Source organism: Martes martes, assembly GCF_963455335.1.
Source record: "Martes martes genome assembly, chromosome: 11".
In the NCBI taxonomy this organism is placed as follows: domain Eukaryota; kingdom Metazoa; phylum Chordata; class Mammalia; order Carnivora; family Mustelidae; genus Martes; species Martes martes.
This window is the reverse complement of record NC_137899.1, coordinates 38,027,650-38,055,164: the sequence shown is the minus strand read 5'-3', so window position 1 is coordinate 38,055,164 and position 27,515 is coordinate 38,027,650. Positions and strand designations below refer to the sequence as shown.

The 27,515-nt window shown below is 37.6% G+C and overlaps 1 protein-coding gene across 2 annotated transcripts in view; it reads right to left on the bottom strand.

The window, feature by feature from the left end:
* Positions 1-27,515, bottom strand: part of ANKIB1 (ankyrin repeat and IBR domain containing 1) — a 153,525-nt gene that overhangs the window by 63,228 nt on the left and 62,782 nt on the right. Inside the window, exons 3-4 of one of the 2 annotated variants that reach the window (XM_080818598.1) lie at positions 22,376-22,676; positions 5,742-5,924 (exon numbers count right to left, since the gene is read on the bottom strand). In XM_080818598.1, the coding sequence (XP_080674724.1) occupies positions 5,742-5,924; positions 22,376-22,676 (484 nt within the window). Of the gene's footprint in view, positions 1-5,528; positions 5,550-5,741; positions 5,925-22,375; positions 22,677-27,515 lie in introns of those variants that run through there. The other variant, XM_080818599.1, reaches the window with a different exon arrangement.

Genomic DNA, 27,515 nt, shown 5'->3' with positions numbered 1-27,515 from the left:
TTAGCAGAGACAGAATAATCCAAAAGTTGATGAGAGTCAAAGCAGAAAGTACAAAATGAATTTTAAAGAAAGTGTTGTTTTTTGGTTTTATTTTTTAAATTGCTATGAAACACACATTACTTAAAAATAACAATTTTAGGGACACCTGGGTGGCTCAGTCGTTTAAGCATCTACCTTCAGCTCAGGTCATAAACTCAAGGTCCTGAAAGAGATCCCCCATGTTGGGCTCCCTGACCAGCGGGGAGTCTGCCTCTCCCTCCCCACCCCCACTTGTGCTTTCCCTTTCTCTCTTTCAAATAAATAAAGTCTTTAAAAAATCCTCAATTTTAAAATGTACAATTCAGTTCAACAATGCTGTATAACTACCACATGCAGCTAATTCCCAAACATTCTTAACATCCCAAAATAAAACTCCATACCCATTAATAGTAGTCACTCCCTAGTCCTTCCTCTTCCCTGACACTGGCAAACACTAGTGTACTTTCTTTCTCTATGGATTTACCTATTCTGGATATTTCCTATAAATGGAGTTATTTAACATCGGACTTTTTGTGTCTGCACAATGTTTCTGAGATTGACCCTTATTGTAGCATGTGTTAGTACTTCTTTCCTTTTTATGATTAATATACCATCGTATATGTATACCACACATTTTTTTTTTAAAGATTTTATTTATTTATTTGAGAGAGAGGCAATGAGAGAGAGCGTGAGAGAGGAGAAGGTCAGAGGGAGAAGGAGACTCCCCATGGAGCTGGGAGCCCGATGCGGGACTCGATCCCGGGACTCCGGGATCATGACCTGAGCCAAAGGCAGTCGTCCAACCAACTGAGACACCCAGGCGTCCCTATACCACACATTTTATTTATCCACATTTATTGATAGAGATTTGGGTCGTTTCCAACTTTTGGTTATTGTGAACAGTGCTGCTATAAGCATTTGTGTACAAGTAGTTATGAAAGTATTGTTTTTTACATTATGAAATAAGAGATAAAAATAATCTAATATGGATTAAAAACAAAACTATAAAACTAGGACAAATATAGGGGCATATGATTATAATATTAACCTAAACACAAATTCAGAAGCCACAGAGGAAGAAAAATTTACATCTGAATATTCTAAGTAAAAAACTTGGGATAAAGAAAAATAGAGTTTTTTGGAAAGCATTAAGAAAATACAACAATCCATAGGGAAAAAAGCAAATAAACAATAAATTTACAGAATAATCGAATAAATTCAAATAGGTACCACTTACCTAAACTAGTAAAAATTAAAAACTCTGATAATATCTAATGCTAGCAGAAATGTGAGGAAATTCTTTAATATTCTTAATATTTAACATTCTTTCATATTGTCTAATATGCTACTAGAAGAAAATAAATTGATATAATCTTTTAGGATAGTTTAACAGCATCTATTAAACCATAAAATGTATGTATCTCATGATCCATCAAACCAATTTCTACAAATTTATAGGGAATATACTTTCAAAATGTGTATATACCCACAGTAACAACAATGATAAAATGATGATGATTATAACAGCATACATTTAAATAACACATATAATGACTCAGGTACTGTTCCAAGTATTTACATATATCACATCTCGTTTAAGGATCACTACAACTCTACAAAGCAGGAACCATTATGATCTCCATTTTAAGGAAGAAGAAATCGAAGCAGAGAGACTGAATAAACTCCTCAAGGTCATATGGTAAGTCAGTCATGGGGGTAAGATATGAATCCAGTCAGTGTGATTTCAGATCCATTTTTTTTTAAGATTTTATTTATTTATTTGACAGAGAAAGACACACTAAGAGAGGGAATACAAGCAGGGGGAGTGGAAGGAGAAGCAGGTTTCCTGCTAAGCAGGGAGCCCGATGCGGTACTCGATCCCAAGACCCTGGGATTACGACCTGAGCTGCAGGCAGGTGCTTAATGACTGAGCCACCCAGGCGCCCCAGATCCATGTTTTAAACCACAAGAATGACACAACTGGATAAAGATAAATATGTAACAAGTAGATAAATATTCACTTTAGTCTTGTTTTTAGTAACAAAAAATATCTAAATTAATAGGTAAATGGTTAAAATACATAGATCATATGTTCTGACTTAGGAAAGATGTTCATGATGTATTGTTAAGTTGAAAAACTATTTTAGAGTTGGCAAGGATGTGGAGAAAAAGAAACCCTCACATAATATTTGTGAGAATGTAAACTGATGCAGCCACTGTGGAAAACAGGATGGAGACTCCTCAAAAAATTAAAAACAAATACCATATGACCTAGTAATTCCACTATTGGGTTATTTACCTAAAGAACTCAAAAACAGTAATTTGAAAAGATATATGTACCCTTATGTTTACTACAGCATTATTTGTAATAGCCAAGATATGGAAGCAATCTAAACGCACACTGATAGATGAATGGGTAAAATGTGGTGGACCTACACATACCTGATAGAATATTATTCAGCTGTTAAAAAAAAAGTGAGATCTTGCAATTTATAACAACTCTGATGGACCTAGAGGGTATTATACTAAGGGAAATAAGTCGGAGAAAGACAAATATCATATGATATCCCTTATATGGGGAATCCCAAAAAACCCCAAATGAATAAACAAAAAAACAAAAAGCAGAAACAGACACATAAATACAGAGAATTAATGGTTGCTAGAGGGAGGGATGGTCAGAGGCGGGTGGTGGGCAAAATGGATGAAGGGGAGTGGGAGAAATAAGGCTTCCAGTTACGGAATAAATAAGTCACAGGAATAAGAGGTATAGCATAGGAAATCAAGTCAAAGGTACTATAACAGTGTTGTGTAGTGACATATGATAGCAATTTATGGTGACCAAATATTTGTGGTGAGCACAGCATAACATATAAACTTGCTGATCACCATGTTGTACAACTGAAACTAGTATAACACTGTGTGTCAACTATACTTCAATTAAAAAATTTTTTCTTAAATACTCAATATACTTACTATTTGACCCTACTTTTGCATTAAAAATTCTGTATCACGTATGTTTGCTTAAGTCTGGTAGCACACACAAGAAACTTCCTACTGTGGGGTAGAGTAAGAAAGGAGGAAATTAAAAAAAATTTTTTAGCATAAATACACATAGATTTTAAGAAATGCATGTAAATAGAAAAAATAATAATGGTAAAAAGATTATCCATAATCGTAATTACCACTTTGGTATACCTCACTCTTCTCTCAATACATACTAGTCTTTTCTATATAATTAGTATCAAACTGTTCTGTAACTTTTTTTTAACTTAATAGTCTATTATAGTTATATTAAGTTCATTTAGATCTTAAATCGATTGATAATGATTACTATTATTTTCTAATTTACTTGTAAGATAGTATCTTTGATATAATAAGCCTGAATATACTCATAAATGTCTTTCAATTTAATCATGTCACATTATTTCTAGATTATTGTTCAAATGTTGTCTTCTGACCAAATTATTTTATTATTACAGTAATAGTTTCTTTTTTTTTTTAATTTTTAAAGATTTTATTTATTTGAGAGAGAGATAGTGAGACAGCATGAAAGGGGAGAAGGTCAGAGGGAGAAGTGGACTCCCCATGGAGCTGGGAGCCCAATGTGGGACTTGAACATGACCTGAGCCAAAGGCAGTTGCTTAACCAACTGAGCCACCCAGGCATCCTACAGTAATAGTTTCTATGTCTGACTCAAGATGATGGAGTATGAAAAGATAGGCAGTATAGCAAATAGAGAAGTCAGAAGAAGCAGGTTTAGCTCACTTTGATCCTGGTACACTATTCAGCTATTTTCTGATTTATCTTCCTCACTTAAAAAAAGAAAGGGGCATAACTGTTATTCACCATTACAATGTGGATTCAACAACCATGTGAAAGTGCTTAGGACATCATCCTCTCTTCCTCTGTATACTTAATCTGAATAAGCATTACCACAAAATAACGTAGGAAACAAAAAGGGTAAAGAAATATACATTTCTGGGGGTGTCTGGGTGGCTCAGATGGTTAAGCATCTGCCTTTGGCTCAGGTAATGATCTCAGGATCCTGGGATCGAGCCGTACATTGGGCTACCTGCTTGGCAGGGAGCCTGCTTCTCCCTCTCCCTCCTTCTCTACTAGTCCCCCTGCTTGGGCTCTCTCGCTCTCTGTCAAATAAATACATAAATAAATAAATAAATAAAACAACCCCCCCCCCCCCACAAATTTCTGAATTCCAAGAAACTCAGTTCCTTTAATAATCTGGAGAGTACGGAAGTTCAAAACTGTTGAGAATTCATGGGGAAAAACCCCAAACAATACAATTATTTTTCTGAATACATGGAAACAATAGTTAGTATAAGTCCTTTTAGAATCAAGTTGGCATTGAACATGGAGGAACCAGAATAATTTTGGGAGGAAAAAATTTATTGTGTCTTATAATTTACTTAATACTACTATGGATGTACACTGTGTCAAACAATAAAAATACTCTGTTGATTAAGGCAGTTATGATGCTGGCCCTCATGGAGCGGACAATCTAATAGGAAAGAAAAGTAAAAAACAAGTAAAAACATAAACAAAATAATTATAGCATGTGATGACTGTTATAAAAATAGGGTATTATGGCAAAGAAGGAGAGGGATCTATTTGTGAAAAAATAGCCCAAGATGGCCTCTCTGAAGAACTACTGAGCCAGCCAAGAGAAAAACTGGGAGATTTCTGATAGAAGAAACAACAAATGCAAAAGCCTCAGTATAGTCTAGGTATTATAATTAGAGCAAAATATGTTGGGGAGAAAGTTTTGAGGTGATGTTGGAGAGGTAAGTAGTGGTGAGACTATATAAGGTCCTATATCTGAGCAAACAGTTTGGGTTTTATTCTAAGTACAATGAAAAGCTACTAAGTAATTTAGAAGAGATTTATATGATCTAATTTAAGTTTAAAAATGTACAAAATGGGGGTGCCTGGGTGGCTCAGTGGGTTAAGCCTCTGCCTCCGGCTCAGGTCATGATCTCGGGGTCCTGGGATCGAGCCCTGGATCGGGCTCTCTGCTCGGCGGGGAGCCTGCTTCCTCCTCCCTCTCTCTCTCTCTCTCTGCCTGCCTCTCTGCCTACTTGTGATCTCTGTCTGTCAAATAAATAAATAAAATCTTAAAAAAAAATGTACAAAATGGGTACAAAATGGATTCTAAGGGGATCAAAATAGAAGGCAGGAGGCCAGTTAGGAAACTCAGATGGAGAGGGCCTTGGACAGCATGAGTAGAGACCAGGAAAAGTAAACGGATTCAGATTACACTTTTGGAGGTAAAATTGACAAGATTCCCAGACCGTTTGGACGGTCTCTTAAGCGTCTAACTCTTGGTTTCGGCTCAGGTCTGATCTTGGGGTTGTAAGACTGAGCCCTGTGTGGGGTGCTATGCTCGGCGCGGAGTCTACTGGAACTTCTCTCTCCCTCTGTCCCTCCCCCTATCCCTCCACCCTACCCTTTCAAATAAATATATCTTTAAAATAAATAAATATAAGCATATTTACATATGTTAGAGGACAGTTGCCACTTCCAGGTTTTCTACATGTATTTTCATAATCATGGCCATGTAGATGATGGTGAAGAAGACCACATGAATTGGATTTTAAAGTAGAAAAATAAAACAATATAAAATCACCATATAATAAAATTAGAACTTATGAAAAGAAAAAAATCCATATAATTTTTTAATTTAAAAACAAAACAAAACAAAATCTTACCTCTCGTTTGTCTAATGCAGCATATTCAGCTTCTATTTCTTCAGCTTCGGGATCTCGTGAGAACACCATTTGTGATTCCAGATTGAGAGCCAAATCTTTGTGGTGTTGCTTTTCAGCACAATCACAAGGAGTATCTTTATTTTCATTCTCGGCAAATAAATCTCCTCCATGTTTTACTAAAAGCTAAAAGAGATATTGCAACCACAGATTTAAACAAGTTATTTCATGCTAGATATTTGAAAAAATAACTATATAATGAAACACACCAAAAACATAAAGTATGTACTTAGAATAACAAAAGTTATTTAGATACCAGTGGCTTCTGATTTTAAGATGGCAATTCTTATTTATTGGTATTAGGGTGATTTCCTTTGATTAAAAACAGTAACAACAAAAGCCAATTTACTAAACTTTAAAAAGAAATTCAAAAATTCCATCCAATTAAAAAAAATAAAGTTTTACTTAAAAATAAAAGCATTTCATGGTTACTCAATGCTTTAGATCTTATAAATTTCTATAAATTTTCTTAAACAAGAACACTGGTAATACTGTTACTTTAACCACTAATGACTGAATGCCTGACATGGCAGACAAAAGTTTTCATTTATATCCTCATTATCCAGTCCAACACTGAACTGAAGTTAGGAAGAGAAAATCACTGAAGCAAAACTGTTTCCAATAGTCCTCAAAGTAAGTGATGAGAATAAGCACTGATAACCAAGTTGGGAAGATACTGTATCAAACAATCTTTCAATTTTTAAAGGTGGGATTTTGCCCAAAGAAATCTCACCTTAAAAATACATGAAGGAGTAAAAACAAAACAAAACACTGAAGAGTGACTTGTCTTGTTTACTACTGAGGTTTCCGATAGTTTTGCAAGGTTAAATATGTTGTTACTAAAGGCTATCAGTTCAAATTTCCCCATTATGTCTGCAGAGACATTATTAGGAAGGACATAAATGCCATGAGGATGACAATCTAGAACATAATCTACCTTAAAGAATAGTGTGACAATTAGTCATGGAGCTGATTCTTTTATAGAATTCAGTCGTGACCACAATAACATAGTAACAGCCACCATTTAGTGTCTTCTAAGTTCCAAACACTATGTTAAGTATTTCAAGTACACATTCTTATTTATAAACAACCCCAGGGACAGTATGATGTCTCAGAAAAGTTAAGTAACTTGGCCAAAGTTACCCACCTATTAAGCAGAAGATCTGAGATTCACACAGAAGTTTGACCAATTTCTCATAACCGTAACTGGCTGTTGTTCTGCCACATAGAATAGCTTGCTATCACATAAATTAAAAGAAGTCAAATGCATCCTGGTCCATGGTAAAGTTCTACCCAGATCTTACTTATGATCTAAATATGAATAGTTTCAGTTTTCATTTTTTATGTCATCAAATGAAAATTTTCTTCCATATAATTTTATCTCCCTCCCTCCAACAAACACAGAGATCTTCTTATAAAGTTCCTTTACTGCTTTTGGAACTGGAATCCTTATGATTCTTCCATAGTCATCCCAAGAGGCCTGATGAAATAAGGGACTTCTATCTGTCGGGCCTGAAAGCCATGGACTAATTTGACAAGCCCAATGGATATGACTTCAGCTTCTTGGTCAAGGCTGAGGGTATATCTCAGGGTAAAAAAAAATTTTCTTTTTAAATTATAAAAGCAAGCACAGAAACAAATCAAGAAGAATATGGCTTATGGCCACAAAGCGCAAAATATTTACTCTTTACATCTGGCTCTTTACAAAAAATATATGCTAGGCATCGCTCTAAGCAGTCACTGTTGCAGCCACATTCTGGAGCCCAAGGGCAAGGTCATATTAACTGCTAGAACGTAGAACCACATAGAACCTCTCTAGTCGAAGTGTGGTCTGGGGATCAGTAGTACTGTCTGGGAGTTTGTTAGAAACGCTGAATCTCAACATAATCATCCACACCCCTCCTTCCCACTCTAGGCTTCTGAATCAGAATCTGATTCTGATGTCCAAGAGATTCTTATGCATATAAAAATTTGAGGGGTAAGGGGGTTAAGTGTCTGTCTTTGGCTCAGGTTGTGATCTCAGGGTCCTGGGATTAGCCCATGTTGGGCTCCCTGCTCAGTGGTGAGTCCGTTTCTCCCTCTCCCTCTGTCCTTCACCCCTGCTCTCTCTCTCTCTCTCAAATAAAGGAATAAAACCTTTAAAAAATTTCTGATAAGTAGTGACCCTAGACTACTACCTATGTCGCTGTCTAAAAGGATATGTTTATATGACCTAACATACTCAGTACTGGGAACTTGCAGAAAGTCCACAGACTTACCATACCTATAGCAGAGTCTGTTACCTGTTTTCAGCCATTCTGCTTGCTCCAGAGCTTATCTAATCCTAACAGAGAATTAACTATTTGCTTCTGACCACTATGGAATTAGGAGAGCTGACTTTATTTTCTGGTTCTTTATTCAGAGTAGTAGAAAATGATTTCTGAAATTCATACTGGTAAAGCTTTCAAAGCCATGATTTGATTTCCTTTACAACAGATATTATCATAGGAGAGATTCTAAATATCAGCAAACTAGATAAATCATCTTTAACTTAATGCTCCATTCTTTAGAAAAGACAACAAAATTTAAGAGGTAAGAATATTGGTAAGGGGAACCTTCTTAGAAGGATACGCTGGAGTGCAGACTGCACTCTTTGGCATTTAAAAAAAATGGGTGTGTGAAAAGTCATTGCTGAGAGTCACTGCTGAACATATTTGCAACTTGGGTGAGATTTCTGGCCTTCTAATAATCTGTCTTTGAAAGGGGTCCTCAAATGACTGGAGTGGAGGTGAGGGAACTACAATGACCTATATCTCATTGCTGCAATTGGCACCTGGAGAAAAACTCCTAACTAGTGATGACACACAGGGTCCATGTTTGCAGCATCTGTTTTGTCAGGGAAAACTAGCATTGTGTACTTCTGGCACAGAAGCTGGGTAACAGCAGTACTGCTTGACACTGGAGCAGTACTTTAAAAAAGTACTTCAGCTTGCTGACATTTGGGGCATGAAGTGGGGGAACATCAGTAAGTGAAAGATGTATTAGGTAGGGATATTAGTGAAACTGATGCTACAAAAGTCAGGTGTTCTGCTTTTATATAATAAGGGACTTATATCTGGTTCTGAAGAGGTAGTTTTTTTTTTTTAATGCTTCAACCAAAGCATTATAACTAAGTATCAATTTCCTCACTCTTAAAGCAAAGAGAACTAAATACTTTATTCAAATGTGACTTTTAGCCTCTCTTGCACACTCGGTGGTACATAAAATGTTCTACCTTAAAAGAAACATCCAATTATCCCTATCTCAACACTTCTGTTCATTTATTTTGCCTTCCTTTCTCTTTATAATATCAGAGGAAGAGGGGTAGTAGGGCAGCCCCCTAGTCTGCAAGACAAATCCCTTCCCACCCCTTTGACCCGTAATCTAAATAGCTGGACTCTGCACAAATCAATTAACTTCTTTAAGTCTCTATTTGCACAGGTCCATCTGGAAAATGAGGCTTATATAATCCTAAGATGTTACAAAACAAGATGACTGCCAAAGTCTGTTCTAGTTGAAAATGGCCATTTCTTCATCTCTATTTCCTGTATGACCTTGAGTACTCTGTTACCCCTCCATCTTCACTCTTTCTGGTACAGATGTTCTTTCCTTAATTCTGTTATCCTTCCAGTTACTTTCCTAATATTTTCCTTTCTTTCTTAGCCACATTTTTCAAATTAGTGATGGACACCCACTGTCTCTCCACTTCCTTAGAAAAGACTCAATTATTCCCAGCAGTCTGACTTCTATCCTGACCATTTCACTAAAACAGTATTTCTGAAAATCATTACTACTCTCAAATTCAACAGCTCTTCCCAGTCTTCTAACTGCTTTACCTTTTTGCAGTCTGTCACATGACTGATTACTTCCTCCCCTTGAAATCTTCTCTTGGTGTCTGTGACAGTATTATACCAGTTCTCTTCTCTGCTTTTTCTTTCTTCTTTTTTGTTTTTTTAAAGATTTTATTTATTCATTTGACAGAGAGAGACCACAAGTAGGCAGAGAGGCAGCTAGAGAGAGAGAGAGAGAGGGAAGCAGGCTCTCTGCGGGGCTTGATCCCAGAACCCTGGGATCATGACCTGAGCCGAAGGCAGAGGCTTTAACCCACTGAGCCACCCAGGCGCCCCTTCTCTGCTTTTTCTATTTGCTTCACAATCCACTTCTTTTCACTCACTTTAGGGGCACCTGAGTGGCTCAGTGGGTTAAAGCCTCTGCCTTCGGCTCAGGTCATGATCCCAGGGTCCTGGGATCAAGCCCCGCATCGGGCTCCCGGCTCAGCAGGGAGCCTGCTTCCCTTCCTCTCTCTCTGCCTGCCTCTCTGCCTACTTGTGATCTCTGTCTGTCAAATCAATCAATCAATCAATCAATCTTAAACACAGGCATTCTCCAAATAGGCGCTGTGACTTTAACTCTAGTTTTGTCTATAATCTAAATCTTTCCTTGGATTTCTCATCTCTACCTTATCTTGTTTTTAGTTATCAACTCTATGCAGATGACACTCAATTCTAAATTTATATTCTTTTTAAAAAAAAAAAAAGATTTTATTTATTTATTTGACAGAGAGAGGCACAGCAAGAGAGAGAACACAAGCAGGGGGCATGGGAGAGGGAGAAGCAGGCTTCCTGCTCAGCAGGAAGCCTGATGCGGGACTCAATCCCAGGACTCTGGGATCATTACCTGAGCCAAAGGCAGGTGCTTAATGACTGAGCTACCTAGGTGCCCCTAAATTTATATTCTTTACCCCCAAACAACTAGTACTAATTTTCAATAGCCTGAAACACCTAAGACCTTAATTTCCATCCTTCTAAATGAAAACTCAGTATGTTCTCCCTTCCTTTCAGCAAATTCCCTTATCTCATCTCACTTTTTAAATGTCTGCTAATTGTCAGCAGGCTTCAAAGTGAGCCAGGTTCAAAACCATGCTCATTCTAATGAAAAATAATTTATTTTACTCTAATTATAAACAATGATATCAGATTGTTATAGAAAAGGTGGAAAACCAATAAAAGAAAAACTGTATCACCCAAAGATAGTTTAACATTAACATTTTAAAGCCTCCATCATTTTTTAAAAATTGCACACATTTAACTTTTTTAAGCAAGCTCTAGGCCCAAGGAGGGGCTTGAACTCATGATCCTAAGAGTCACATGCTCTGTGCTCTACCGACTGAGCCAGCCAGGGGCCCTCAAAGTCTCCATCATTTTAAACCCTTAGTCTCCCCTGCTTTCTTGTGTCAACTGGCCAAGTTACCAAATGCTGCCAAGTCCTCACAATGTCCCTTGCATCAACCCTACTCTTTCCGTTTCCAAAACCACCACACAAATTGAGGCTCTTTATCAGTTCCTACCAGATTAGTGTAATAATATAAAACCTATCACTCCCTCTACTACACTGGTTTTCAACCTTGGCTGATCACTGGAATCAGCTGAAGTATTTGAAGTTTCAAATACTGATATGTTTGGGCTCCACCCTCAGAAATGCCAATTTTATTGATCTGAGACACAGTCTACACTATGAGATTTTTTTTGGTGCAGCCAGTTTACAACCACTATTCCAGCACAAAAGTTTTCAAACTGTGTGAGAATCATCCAGGTGACCTGACAGTCATATTAGAGGGAACCAGTGTAGGGATTAGATATATGTACTTTTTACAAAAAGTGTTACGATTCCATTGTAGGTGTCCCACTAACTATGCTCTAAGTCAGGGCTTCTCAAACCTTAATGTGAATATGAATCACCTTGGAATCTTGTTAAGCTACAGATTCAGGGGATGCCTGGGTGACTTAGTAGGTTAAGAACCCAACTCTGGATTTTGGATCTGGTCATGACTGCAGAGTTCTGGGATTGAGCCCTGCATCAAGCTCCTCGCTCAGTGGGGAGTCTGCTTCTCCCTCTCTCTCTCTGCTCCTCCCTCTGTTCTCTCTCTCGTTCTCCAAAATATATTTTAAAAATCTTAAAAAAAAAACAACTACAGATTCAGATTCATTTGGTCTGGAATGAGCCCTGAGACTTTGCGTTTCCAAGAAGTTTCCTAAATAACTGATGCCAATGCCAATCTGAGGAACATCCTTTGTGTAGCAAGGCTTCAAAACACTGTTTTACAAGTCTGCCATTCAAATCTATTGTACATAACCACCATTAGGCTAATCTTACTATATCTGCTTTCATAATAGTACTTCTCCAATCAAAAACGTTCAATGGCTCAGTTTTCCATAAATAAATTCCAAATTATTGACCTTGACATTAGTATTTTCTACTTGGTATGGCCTCTATCTTCATTTTAAGTCATCTGTCTAACCATTCTTCTGCAAAATACTTTAACCTGCATATGTCTGAGACCTAGGACAGTGCTTCTCAAACTCTGACATGTAAACAAATAACCAGAGGAATTTGCTTAAAACTTGGGAGTATAGCCCCAGAGACTCTGATTTAGAATCTGGAGACCTGGTGGGCTTATAACAAGCTCCCAAGGGTTAAGTGATGCTGCAGGTCTGAGGGGCACATTTTAAGTATCTTCCTCCAAATACTGAAATCTTACCTACTCAAATCATACTAGTACCCATGCAATCTTCCAGGATAACTAAAATTAAAATGGTCTTCCTTTCCCTTCAATGCCTATAACATTTACTGCCCAAATAATTAATAGAGCTTTTGCATCATTAATGTTTTGGAGGCAATAAGAAAGTCATAGCTTACTTTAATAAATATTAGAAAACCAAGGCTCAGATAGGCAAAGTAACTAAATTGTTGAGCTGGGACTACAACTTCTGTAGTCTTTTCAGTTTTAAAAGTCCATGTGCTAAAAACACAATATAATTAAGTAAAACTCTTCAGGTTGACCTGGGAATGGTTTTTAGGGCTTTTCATTGAAGTGAAATGCTCTGATAGCTGCCAAAGTGTCAAATAGGCCTTATGGCTGAAAAGCGAAAAGTGACTTAACACCTTCAGTTTTCTAGTGACCTCTATTTGATCCGACAATAAGTAGCTACACTTAAAGCTTTGAATAAGCAACTGGGACAGGGGTGCATAGGAAATATCTAAGATAATGCTCATTTTAAAAAATACTTTTCACAAAGAATGAAACACTATCAAAAGCAATAACCTCCACACATCAAACCATGTATTGAATCACTATGACAGGAAAAGCACTAAGATAAATAAAATGAGGCTTAATGACTAGGCTGGCTCTTAGGAAGTCGGCCAAGGGGAGAAAAATCACTGGGCTTTTAATTGGGCCATGCTAATAGACCTAACCCACCATTCTTCTCCAAAGTCCATCTGTATTCCAAAGAAATAGAAAAACAAAAACTCAGCAACTAAGAAAAAAGTGTATTATTTATTGAGCTAAATTCTTGCAAGATCTGTTTTAATGGAGTTCCATTTTTGTGCACTGGGCATCTATTACACAGCATTTTAAAAATTCTTTGTAATCTTTGTAATTTTACAAAAAAATCTTTGCTTTTCTCTTCCAGTTCTTTGCATAATACAGGGTCCAGTGCAACTGTGAGCCAAATCCAGCCTGTACAGTCCATATAGCTCTATTCTGCAAATGAGTGGCATGAGTTTGATGCAAAAAGACAAACACAAAGACAAAAACCAGGCCAAGGTAAAATCAGGTATCAATATTAGATATACGTATAATGATGGTGTCAGTAATAGAAGGCAGTCACGAGGAGGAGCTAGAGAGTAGAAAGACTGAGTACAGTTTTTGGTATGTTGAATTTGACAGACTCTTGGAATATAAATACAAGGAAGTCAACTAGGCAGCAATATAACATGAGGAACTTCAGGGCTCGATATTCCATGCAATAACTTATATCAATCCACTGATATCTTCGTACCTGGAAGTTTCCAGAAGAACTGTATAGTTAAGAGGTTCTTGGTGTGATTGTGTGTGTGTATATGATATGTACCTTTAACTTACACAATTATGTTAAGAAGATGAGGAAAGTGTAAGGTTAATATTTTATTTCTATGGTTCAAAATAATTTTATTTATTTATTTATTTTTAATTTTTAATTTATTTTATTTATTTATTTATTTATTTATTTCTATGGTTCAAAATAATGAGCCATAAAGAACTGTTTAAATTATTAAATGTACATATGGCATTGTCACCTGATGAGTTACCAAGTCTCTCTTTAAATAAACATAGAGAGAAAAACATTTTGAACCACTAGAGAAGGCATATTTCCATAGATATGAGAGTTCAAAACAAAACAGGTTGGCCTTAACTATGGAATAAAATAATCAATTTAGCCTTAAAGCCCCTACACTGAAAATGGGATATATTTTAGAGCAATCAAAGATCAACAGAAAATTAGTGTTCAAAGAGGTCTTTTGAGATAATGCAGATAGTTTTCTCTTGGATGGCTGGAATTGATAATCTCAAAGAGGTTTAGTAGATAGTCACTGTGAAGACCAAAACTAGAAACCAGTACTCTCTTTACCATACTATGATCCCTTAGCTTTATGAAAAAATTAATAAATACTTGATAACTCTCTTTTTAACTCAAGGAATATGATACCACATGAAGATACCTATAGATTAATTCTGTAGGAAGTACAGTTATTAGATTCTATACTTCAAGGCATTTATTTTATGCACTAGTATTAGTAAACACACTAAGAGCTCTGAAAATTAAAGTCTATTTCCAAGGGAACTTCTTCTAGTTTAATGAATAGTAAGCATTATAAAAAGTCAATCAAGGCCTAAAGCTTGGTAAGTATATAGTCAAGTATACGTAAGAGATTAACTTTATATGGGTAAAAGCATATGCTGGAATTTGCTGAGGAAAACTAGAATAAATTCAACCAAGGTATTTATAGTGTTCTATTTGGGATGTTTTATTAAGTCAATTAATTCCTCTGAATATAGCAAATGAAAACAGCTACCAAATGGTGTGATTTATGAATGTGATATGTTGACAGATCAAACAGTTAAAACACACACACATTCATTCACACAATGCAAATCAGAACTGTCAATTCAGAATAAACCAGCACTAACTTCCTTCACTGAGCAAAAAATACTGGTAAAAGCACTGCACTCAATTTTTGCGAACAATTTAATAAGCATGTTGCTGTAAACATACTTCAAAATCAACAAGTACTAAAGCAATGCTTATAAGAGAATTTTTGGAAGCAAGATATTAAAGCAGCAAAATAAGAGAATTATTATTACTATCAAGAATAAGCTATTTTCTACTCTAACTCACTTGAGTTAGAGTGACTCAATAATGATGAGTCACTTCAGCAGAGATTCTTTCATAGGAGGTGAGAAAAGAACAATATACAAAAAGGTTTATGTAGGGGCACCTGGTGGCTCAGTGCGTTAAGCCTCTGCCTTTGACTCAGGTCATGATCTCAGGGTACTGGGATCGAGCCCCGAACCAGGCTTTCTGCTCAGCAGGGAGCCTGCTTCCCCACCTCTCTCTGCCTGCCTCTCTGCCTACTTGTGATCTCTCTCTCTCTCTCTCTAATAAATAAATAAAATCTGGAAAAAAAAAAGGTTTATGTAAAAAGCCTCAGGAATTCTACTGATAGGAGCATACCTCCCCACCACCCCACCAATCCTAGGACATCCTTCCACCACAATGTAAATCAATGTTAGAAAGCACTGCTTACAAAAATAGTTTCAAGGAGAGGAGTCAAGATGGCGGAGAAGTAGCAGGCTGAGACGACATCGGGTAGCAGGAGATCAGCTAGATAGCTTATCTAACCATTGTGAACACCTACAAATCCAATGGGAAATTGAAGAGAAGAAGAGCAACAATTCTAGAAACAGAAAATCGATCACTTTCTGAAAGGTAGGACCTATGGAGAAGTGAATCCAAAGCGACGGGAAGACAGACTGCAGGGGGAGGGGCCAGCTTCCGGCAAGTGGCGGAGCAATGGAGCACAAAATAGGGACTTTTAAAAGTCTGCTCCACGGAGGGACATCGCTCCACAGGCTAAACCGGGGGGAAGCCCAGGTAGGGTCAGCGTAACCCCAGGTCCCGCGGGGACACAGAAGGACCAGGGATGTCTGAGTGCCGCAGAGCTCACAGGTATTAGAGCAGGGAAGCCGGCTACAGTGACAGAGCCGAGGAGTGAGCTCTCAGCCCGGGGTTACCTTGAGCCGGTGGCACGCTGGGTGGGCTCCGAGCGCGGCCAGAGGCCACGGAGACAGAAGCGACCGGGCGCTTTTCTCCAAGTGCCAGCAATTGACTGCTTTCCTCCAGGCACAACCGCAGGCCAGGGAGGCAGGGCGGTTGGGCACTTTTCTCTGATGGCGCACTGAGGAGCAGGACACCAAGCTTTCGGCTCCTCCGGGCCGGAGATTGGGAGGCCACCATCTTCATTTCTGTCCTCTGGAACTCTACAGAAAGCGCTCAGGGAACAAAAGCTCCCGAAAGGATTACCACCCCTGGCAAGGGTGGTGCGATTCTGCCTGCGGCAAAGACACTTGAGAATCACTACAACAGGCCCCTCCCCCAGAAGATCAACAAGAAACCCAGCCAAGACCAACTTCACTCACCAAAAACAGCGGAATTCTAGAAGAGGAGAAAGCAAATCTTATCTGGACAAAATGACAAGGCGGAAAAACTCACCACAAAAAAAAGAACAAAGAGGCAGTAACGAAGGCTGGGGACCTAATCAATACGGACATTGGTAATATGACAGATCTAGAGTTCAGATTGTCAATGCTCAAGGTTCTAGCCGGGCTCGAAAAAGGCATAGAAGATATTAGAGAAACCCTCTCCGGAGAGATGAAAGCCCTTTCTGGAGAAATAAAAGAACTAAAATCTAACCAAGTTGAAATAAAAAAAGCTATTAATGAGGCGCAATCAAAAATGGAAGCTCTCACTGCCAGGATAAATGAGGCAGAAGAAAGAATTAGTGACATAGAAGACCAAATGACAGAGAATAAAGAAGCTGAGCAAAAGAGAGACAAACAAATAATGGACCACAAGGAGAGAATTCGAGAGATAAGCGACACCATAAGACGACACAACATTAGAATAATTGGGATTCCAGAAGAAGAAGAAAGAGAGAGGGGAGCAGAAGGTATATTGGAGACGATTATTGGAGAGAATTTCCCTAATATGGCAAAGGGAACAAACATCAAAATCCAGGAGATGCTAAGAACGCCCCTCAAAATCAATAAAAACAGGTCCACACCTCGTCACCTGATAGTAAAATTTACAAGTCTTAGCGACAAAGAGAAAATCCTGAAAGCAGCCCGGGAAAAGAAGTCTGTAACATACAAGGGTAAAAACATTAGATTGGCAGTGGACCTATCCACAGAGACCTGGCAGGCCAGAAAGAACTGGCATGATATATTCAGAGCACTAAACGAGAAAAACATGCAGCCAAGAATACTATATCCAGCTAGGCTATCATTGAAAATAGAAGGAGAGATAAAGAGCTTCCAGGACAAACAAAAGCTGAAAGAATTTGCAAACACCAAACCAGCTCTACAGGAAATACTGAAAGGGGTCCTCTAAGCAAAGAGAGACCCTAAAAGTAGTAGATCAGAAAGAAACAGAGACAATATACAGTAACAGTCACCTTACAGGCAATACAATGGCAATAAATTCATATCTCTCAATAGTTACCCTGAATGTTAATGGGCTAAATGCCCCAATCAAAAGACACAGGGTATCACAATGGATAAAAAAACAAAACCCATCAATATGCTGCCTACAAGAAACTCATTTTAGACCCGAAGACACCTCCAGATTGAAAGTGAGGGGGTGGAAAACAATGTACCATGCTAATGGACATCAGAAGAAAGCTGGGGTGGCAATCCTTATATCAGACCAATTAGATTTTAAGCCAAAGACTATAATAAGAGATGAGGAAGGACACTATATCATACTCAAAGGGTCTGTCCAACAAGAAGACCTAACAATCTTAAATATCTATGCCCCGAACATGGGAGCCGCCAACTATATAAACCAATTAATAACAAAGTCAAAGAAATACATCGACACTAATACAATAATAGCAGGGGACTTTAACACTCCCCTCACTGAAATGGACAGATCATCTAAGCAAAAGATCAACAAGGAAATAAAGGCCTAAAATGACACACTGGACCAGATGGACATCACAGATATATTCAGAACATTCTATCCCAAAGCAACAGAATATACATTCTTCTCTAGTGCACATGGAACATTCTCCAGAATAGACCACATCCTGGGTCATAAATCAGGTCTCAACCAGTATCAAAAGATTGAGATCATTCCCTGCATATTTACAGACCACAATGCTCTGAAGCTAGAACTCAATCACAAGAGGAAATTTGGAAAGCATGCAAATACATGGAGACTAAACAGCATCCTTCTAAAAAATGAATGGGTCAACCAGGAAATTAAAGAAGAGTTGAAAAAATTCATGGAAACAAATGATAATTAAAACACAACGGTTCAAAAATCTGTGGGACACAACAAAGGCAGTCCTGGGAGGAAAATATACAGCGGTACAAGCCTTTCTCAAGAAACAAGAAAGGTCTCAAATATACAACCTAACCCTACACCTAAATGAGCTGGAGAAAGAACAACAAAGAAAGCCTAAACCCAGCAGGAGAAGAGAAATCATTAAGATCAGAGCAGAAATCAATGAAATAGAAACTAAAAAAACAATAGAACAAATCAACGAAACTAGGAGCTGGTTCTTTGAAAGAATTAATAAGATTGACAAACCCCTGGCCAGACTTATCAAAAAGAAAAGAGAAAGGACCCAAATAAATAAAATCATGAATGAAAGAGGAGAGATCACAACCAACACCAAAGAAATACAAACAATTATAAGAACATACTACAAGCAACTCTACGCCAACAAATTTGACAACCTGGAAGAAATGGATACATTTCTAGAGACATATAAACTACCACAACTGAACCAGGAAGAAATAGAAAGCCTGAACAGACCCATAACCAGTAAGGAGATTGAAACAGTCATCAAAAATCTCCAAACAAACAAAAGTCCAGGACCAGACGACTTCCCAGAGGAATTCTACCAAACATTTAAAGAAGAATTAATTCCTATTCTCCTGAAACTGTTCCAAAAAATAGAAATGGAAGGAAAACTTCCAAACTCATTTTATGAGGCCAGCATCACCTTGATCCCAAAACCAGACAAGGATCCCATCAAAAAAGAGAATTACAGACCAATATCCTTGATGAACACAGATGCGAAAATTCTCACCAAAATACTGGCCAATAGGATCCAACAGTACATTAAAAGGATTATTCACCACGACCAAGTGGGATTTATTCCAGGACTGCAAGGTTGGTTCAACATCCGCAAATCCATCAATGGGATACAATACATTAATAAAAGAAAGAGTAAGAACCGTATGATACTCTCAATAGATGCTGAAAAAGCATCTGACAAAGTGCAGCATCCCTTCCTGATTAAAACTCTTCAAAGTGTAGGGATAGAAGGCACATACCTCAATATTATCAAAGCCATCTATGAAAAACCCACTGCAAATATCATTCTCAATGGAGAGAAACTGAAAGCTTTTCCGCTAAGGTCAGGAACATGGCAAGGATGTCTGTTATCACCACTGCTGTTCAACATAGTACTAGAAGTCCTAGCCTCAGCCATCAGACAACAAGAAGAAATGAAAGGCATCCAAATTGGCAAAGAAGAAGTCAAACTATCACTCTTTGCAGATGATATGATACTATATGTGGAAAACCCAAAAGACTCCACTCCAAAACTGTTAGAACTTGTAGAGGAATTCAGTAAAGTGTCAGGATATAAAGTCAATGCACAGAAATCAGTCGCATTTCTTTACACTAACAACAAGACAGAAGAAAGAGAAATTGAGGAGTCAATCCCATTTACAATCGCACCCAAAACCATAAGATACCTAGGAATAAATCTAACCAAAGAGGCAAAGAGTCTATACTCAGAAAACTATAAAGTACTCATGAAAGAAATTGAGGAAGACACAAAGAAATGGAAAAATGTTCCATGCTCATGGATTGGAAGAACAAATATTGTGAAAATGTCTATTCTACCTGAAGCAATCTATACATTTAATGCAATCCCTATCAAAATCCCATCCATTTTTTTCAAAGAAATGGAACAAATAATCCTAAAATTTATATGGACCCAGAAAAGACCTCGAATAGCGAAAGGAATATTGCTCCGAAGGGGCACGTGCACCCAAATGTTTATAGCAGCAATGTTTATAGCAGTTTATAGCAGCAATGTCCACAATAGCCAAACTGTAGAAAGAACTTAGATGTCCATCAACAGATAAATGGATAAAGAAGATGTGGTATATATACATAATGGAATACTATACAGCCATCAAAGAAATGAAATCTTGCCATTTGCGATGACGTGGATGAAACTAGAGGGTATTATGTTTAGCGAAATAAGTCAATCAGAGAAAGACAACTATTGTATGATCTCTTTGATATGAGGAAGTGGAGATGCAATGTGGGGGGTTTGGGGGGAGGTAGGAAAAGAAAAAATGAAAAGATGGGATTGGGAGGAAGACAAACCATAAAAGACTCAATCTCAAAAAACAGACTGAGGGTTGCTGGGGGCAGGGGGGAAGGGAGAGGGTGGTGGGGATATGGACATTGGGGAGGGTATGTGCTATGATGAGTGCTGTGAAAGGTGTAAACCTGGCGATTCACAGACCTGTACCCCTGGGGATAAAAATACATTATATGTTTATTAAAATAAATAAATTAATTAAAAAAAATAGTTTCAAGTTGATGACTGTCACTAACTTACTAGTGGGCAAAGGTGAGAAAACCCCAAGAGATAAAATGACTAAGATTCCAGAAGATTAACCAGTATCATAACTAATAGCAATAAACAAAAGAAGATCAGAAGGCTTTTTAAAGTAAAAAGAACTGTCACTTCAGATACACTAAGGAAATTATATAAGAGGCTATAATCTTTTAAAATGCATAAGAAAATGAAAGACATTCATATTTTTAATATCTTTATCAATTTAGAAGTATAAAATATATATGTGAGGAACATTAAAGAAGTATTAAATTTTCAGATACGTATTTTATTTTTTAAAGATTTTATTTATTTATTTGACAGACAGAGATCACAAGTAGGCAGAGAGAGAGGAGGAAACAGGCTCCCTGCTGCGCAGAGAGCCTGACGCGGGGCTTAATCCCAGGACACTGGGATCATGACCTGAGCCGAAGGCAGAGGCTTAACCCACTGAGCCACCCAGGCACCCTCAGATACGTATTTTAATCTGATTAGGATCACTGCTCTTCCATCAAAGGTCTAAGGTTTGGTAACATAGATACTCTGTGATCGAATCTATAATGCTCCCCACTCACACTTTAATATATCTATATAAAAGAACTTCTATAATAAGTATATTGACATGAATGTAGCTGACAAAACCCATTCTACTGTATGTACAGTAGTGATGACACCATGAAGAGTAGGATTTCCTAGCTTAGTTAATATCCTGTATTACATGGCTGATTTTATCTAAGCCTACTGTTATATATGAAATCCAAAAATGGAAAAATTAAAATGCAATATAGTATTCAGGAATATATTAATACAGATTAAACAGAAAACTTTTTTTTTTTAAGATTTTATTTATTTATTTGACAGAGAGAGATCACAAGTAGGCAGAGAAGCAGGCAGAGAGGGGGGAAGCAGGCAGAAAGGGGGGAAGCAGGCAGAGAGAGGGGGAAGCAGGCTCCTTGCTGAGCAGAGAGCCAGATGTGGGGCTCGATCCCAGAACCCTGAGATCATGACCTGAGCCGAAGGCAGAGGCTTAAACCACTGAGCCACCCAGGCGCCCCTAAACAGAAAACTTTTTAAAACAATTTAAGTTACAAAGGTTTTTTAAAAGACCAAAATAAATATATTCATTAATATTTACCCCTTGCTTAGGGAACTGATCAATTTTAGGTAATCTAAGTCCCATGGCTAAGATTTGCCATATCCAACATGTATAAACTGGCTTCTAAAAATCAGCCAAAAAGTAGAACATATCTCCACCAAAACCCTTACTCTTTTTTTTTTTTAAAGGAATATTTTTTTTTAAGATTTATTTATTTATTTATTTATTTATTTATTTATTTGACAGACAGAGATCACAAGTAGGCAGAGAGGCAGGCAGAGAGAGAGGGGGAAGCAGATTCCCTGCTGAGCAGAGAGCCCGATGCGGGGCTCGATCCCAGGACCCTGAGATCATGACCTGAGCCGAAGGCAGAGGCTTAACCCACTGAGCCACCCAGGCGCCCCCAAAACCCTTACTCTTAAGTGACAAGTGTTTAATTGAGGACTGTGATCTTCAGGAATGTTAGCTAATTTTTAATTGCTCTTGATTCCATTTTATTCCCAAGGGGGACTGTTTATGGGTTTATTTTTAATCTTTCCCTAAAACAAGGGAATGACTGTATTTAAAAGATATCCAGATTCTCTTAGAATCATAAAGAGGACAAAAAGGACTAAAGTAACTAAAGTAACTGTTAAGATAAGCAAAGAAAACTCTGATTATTACATGTTACCAAGACACAAATTTTACAGAATGTAGAATATTAAAAAAGTTTTACCTCGACACAGGTTTTCATCCCTGAGGCAGCGGCATAGTGCAGGGGTGTGTTCTTTTTGTTATCAACAGCATCAATAGCTGCTCTCTCATATTCTCCTTGGTCAAGTTTTGCTCCTTTCCACCTTAAGATCATCTGCAGACAATCTGCTCTTCTGAAATCATCTTCTGCGGGCCGTGCTAAGCGGGGATGAAGGGCGCCTTCAGATATCATAATTTGAGGTCCCATACATAACAAATGCATAGATGTTTCATTGTGCACATTCCGTTTATTTGGATTTCCATCTCTACCGAAAAGAAAAGTCCTAAAATGGTAAAGAAAAAAATGAAAACCAGTGTCTCGTCTTGAAAAAAGAACACACACAGAAGATAAATTTAAAAGATAAACTCACTTCTAAGCTGTTAATAAAATGTCTACTGAAGCTTTTTTCAAAATAAGCTGTATGACTAATTCTTACACTTATTAAAAACTCCATTCTAGAACAAAATACTAAGAGAAAGAAGGTTGAGTATCTTTATGGTATTTGCTAATAAGAGAAGGGGGATAGAAGAGAAAAGAAAATGGAGGAAAAATAAAGGAGAAGCAAAGAAAAAAGGAAGGGGCAGAGGGAGGAAAGGAAAAGGAAGGGCCGCATGAGACTCATATGTCACTCACATGAATGCCTGAGTGTACATTATCAAACATTTCACACCAACTTTTCTTTTCTTTTCTTTATTGTTCTGCCCTATTTCTTAGTTATATCTTTACTTAATAAAGACAGTAACAATCAATATAAGTACAGGAAGTAGTGCATAAGTCTAGGACTAACTTTTAAATCTAGAAAAAATTTTTCTCTAAAAGTCTTTGGTTAGTACTATTTACACAGTGTAGTAACTTTTTGAGGGGTAAGTTGTGGTCAGTTCTAGAAGACCAGGATTTAATTCCAAAGTGGGTAGCCTTTACCAACGATAGGTTTAGGTGAGCTCCGATAACTAATGCCAAACCTAGATCTGAGAGTTTGCCTAGCTCCCTAATACATCCTTGAAATAGGATCATAGGATTAATAGTTGAGCCAATTCAGTGGCTATAAGATACTGGAAAATGAATTGGGAAAAAAAAAAACAACCTGCTATAATACAGTCAGCCTATACTAGAAAACGCACAAATACATTATGAAACGGGAATATAACTCCTGTATCTGAAGATGAGTGCCTACATTTACTGTGGAGGGCTGGTATCATTTGCATTTCTATGTCCAAGTACAGAACAGCAAAGGGAAGGGAGAGGAACCAAACTCTAACCCCTAGTTAAATCTGGATTGCTTTTAGGTTAGTTTTAGCTTAAACATATGGGTCTGACAGAAAAAAGTGACAATAAAGAAGCTAGGATGGACTCTGCAATTTGAGTGAGATAGCCAAGCTGGAAAGCTCTTACAAGAAGAAGGTTAAGTTGGAGGTCCTAAGGCAGAAGATCCCAGACAACTCTGGACTTTTCCTGTCCTTATTATTCAGGAGTCTAGAGAGCTCAGCTGTAGAGCCCTTCAAAAACAATCCATTAGGGTTTTAGCACTACACTGATTTGAACTGTCCTGAAAGTAGACATGGTGTTGCCGGAGCAGGAACAAATAAATTATCATTACTTGTAATAAACTATGTCAGTTCCTCATACCTCAACTCTTCCCACTGGGAAATTGCAATTAGAGCCAGATCAGACATTACTCTATATGTACTGGGGTCTGCACTATAGGTGAGTATGGTAGGCAGAATAAGGTCCCCACCCCAAAAAGATCCATGTCTTAATCCCTGGAACCCAAGAATATTGTACCTTACACGGTGAAAGGACTTTAGCGGTGTGATTAAGCTGAGGTTCTTAACATGGAAAATTAGCCTGGATTAACCAAGTGAACCCAATGCAATCACAAGCCCTTTTAAGAGGAAGACAGGAGGGTCAAGAGTCAAAGAGAGATTGGAAGATGGAAGGAAGCTAAGATGTTTCTTTTAAAGATGGAGGAAGGACCCACAAGCCAAAAATTGCAGGCAGCTTTAGGAAGCTGGAAAAGGAAGGAAAGGATTGATTCTACCCTAGAACATCCAGAAGGTATGCAGCCCTGCTAACACCTTGAGTTTAGTTCAACAGAACACTTCAGACTTCTGATCTCTAGAGCTTTAATAGAATAAATCTGTATTAAGTTTTTAAGTTTGTGGTACTTTGTCACAGCAGTAATAGCAAGTTAATATAGCAAGGAGCCCTGAAAATAAGATTCTGGAAGGGTTATATAGCAGACTCCTCCTGTTTGGAGGCAGGGCAGAAAAGCCTATCCTTGAGTGTAAACAAAAGATCCTAGGGAAGATCTTGTGTATATCTATCAGGGGATGAAAAGATTAGCATCTGAGTTTTACGACATAGGGAATGTCTCCATGGTCTCAGGTCTTACCCACTCCTCATCCCCCTTCAAATGTAAACATCTATCTCCTGGGAGGTAAATCTCTCTGGAGTTCTCAATCTCTATTCAGTCACAGTTTAATTTCCAAAGCTTGTCTGTTAGCCCAGGTCCCAAGTTTCAGTAAAATTTCCTCAGAAAGCCCTACTTGTACATATTTTCTCTACAGTCCAACATAGCCTTTATGGCCTTCTAATCCTCACAGTACATATGTAGGTTCTTCATTACTTGCTCTGCTGTTTGGTTTCCTAGAAACTAATGGAGACTATCTAAACAAACCCAGTCCTATTTAGAAGCCTCTTTACACTATGTTCCTTCCTTCAGTTTGGTCACTTCCTTGTCTTCATACAGCATCCGAATTATATAACTCATTGCACTGCATCATAGTTACTTTCTTACACATCTGTTTCTGTCTACCACTTAGTTCATAGGCTTCTAAGGCAGCGTCTATATCCTATTCTTTCTGAAATCCTCACCATACTGTCAGACACACCAATTTCTTCCTATAACTTTGACAGATGAACTGAATGTATATTACTCTTCTGACCTAGATTGGTGACATAACATTGGAGATCTCTTAAGACAACACTCTAGATCTCTCAAGGCAGCAGTGTAGCAAGATCAAGAACTCATCAAGAACACGGCATCTAGGACAGATTGTCAGGCTCTAATCCTAATTCTGTCACTCTATGTGATATTAGGCAAATTACATAATAAATAGCTCATTAACAACTAATACATGGTTCATCTCCTTCAACCATGTAAACCTACTTCTGAGAACTTAGACTAAAGGAAATAATGTAAAAGAAATAAAAATTGTGAGGTGCCTGGGTGGCTCAGTTGGTTAAGTGTCCAACTCTTGATTTTGGCTCAGGTCATGGTCCCAGCCAGGGTTGTGGGTCTGAGCCCCATGTCGGGCTCCTCCCTCAGCAGGGAGTCTGCTGGAGATTTTCTCCCCCTCTGCCCCCCAACTCTGCACACACACATGTGTACATACTCTCTAAAATAAATAAGTCTTTAAAAAAATAAAAATCTATAGGAACAATGACATTCAATACAGTGTTACTTTAAAAAAATTAGGAATCAGTTAAATGTCTGGTTTATAGGAGAAATGGGAAACAAATCATAGTATATCTTAAAATAAAAAAATATAAAGTTATTACAAAGTCTATCTATGAATGTTTATAGTTCAAAGTATAAAATAAATTATAAAGTCATTACAAAGTCTCTGAATGTTACAGTTTAAACGAGAAGGGAACACAAAATAATTCTAACAGTTGTTTAAAAGAGGCAGTAACATGGGCAGTTTTGTTTGTTTATATGACCATAATGTTGCTTAACAGTTAAAAAAAAAGGAAAACATACATACAATATTTTGCCCATGTCAACAACTGATGATAATATGTATTTATAATGGTTGAATTAATAGTGGGATTGTAGTGGATAACTAAAATTAAAATGATATTCTAAAAACATGTTCAAAATTAAAACCTTTCCTAGGAGGCATTAAATTAAGAAAATAATTTCATTTTCTTAAAAATTTAATTTAGGAAGAAATTATTAAAATTAATTCAGATTCTATAAGATTCTGCTTAAACCACTTTTATCCAGCCCTTTCTGTTCCCATTTCCAATATATCTTTTCTCTTTCTTATGTTCAGAAGATCTTGGGTCATTTACACCACAGGACTCAATGCAAGTTGGACAAATGTCAGTTAATACAGAGAGATCTCTCTCTTTCTCGTATTAAACATTTCTAGATCCTCCCCAATACATAGAAGAGATAGATAATTTTGCAGTTGACAGATTTGACAGTTGACAAATTTGCAGTTGACAGTTTGGGTAACTGTCCAAACTGCCAGACTCCAATTAATCAAACAAAAAAGTTTACTATCTTCAAGTTAAAATATTAAAGTAGCTTCTTTATATGTATTTACTCAGGAAAGATCCTTAAATTTATTGGACATAGTACCACACCTACATAAATACTCTGTGCTAATATTATAGAAGTGGATATTCTAATTTTATTCATTCATATTACTACTTTTCTATCACCTATTTATTTATTTATTTATTTTTAGAAGATTTTATTTATTTATTTGACAGAGATCACAAGTAGGCAGAGAGGCAGGCAGGGAGAGAGGGGGAAGCTGGTTCCCTGCTGAGCAGAGAGCCCGATTCGGGGCTCGATCCCAGGACCTGAGACCATGACCTGAGCTGAAGGCAGAGGCTCAACCCACTGAGCCACCCAGGCGCCCCTCTATCACCTATTTAATATCAAAAGTAGAGTCTTCCTGGGCACTTGGGTGGCTCAGTGGGTTAAAACCTCTGCCTTCGGCTCAGGTCATGATCCCGGGGTCCTGGGATCGAGCCCCACATCGGGTTCTCTGCTCAGTGGGGAGCCTGCTTCCTCCTCTCTCTGCCTGCCTCTCTGCCTACTTGTGATCTCTGTCAAATAAATAAATAAAATCTTAAAAAAAAAAAAGTAGTCTTCCTTAATGTACATGAATGCATAATGGAATAATAACTAGTTGATATGTAAGTTTTAGGTAGACCCCTCTCTGTAACAATGTCAGTAATTATGAAGTGTATTTTACTACTTACACAGGTTAATTCTGGAATAGGGACAAAAGATAACTATTAGAAAGGTGGAATAAGAAAAACATTAATCTGGAAAAAAAATCCCTTTCATTTGACCCTACTAACCCATTCAGGAGCCATTTGT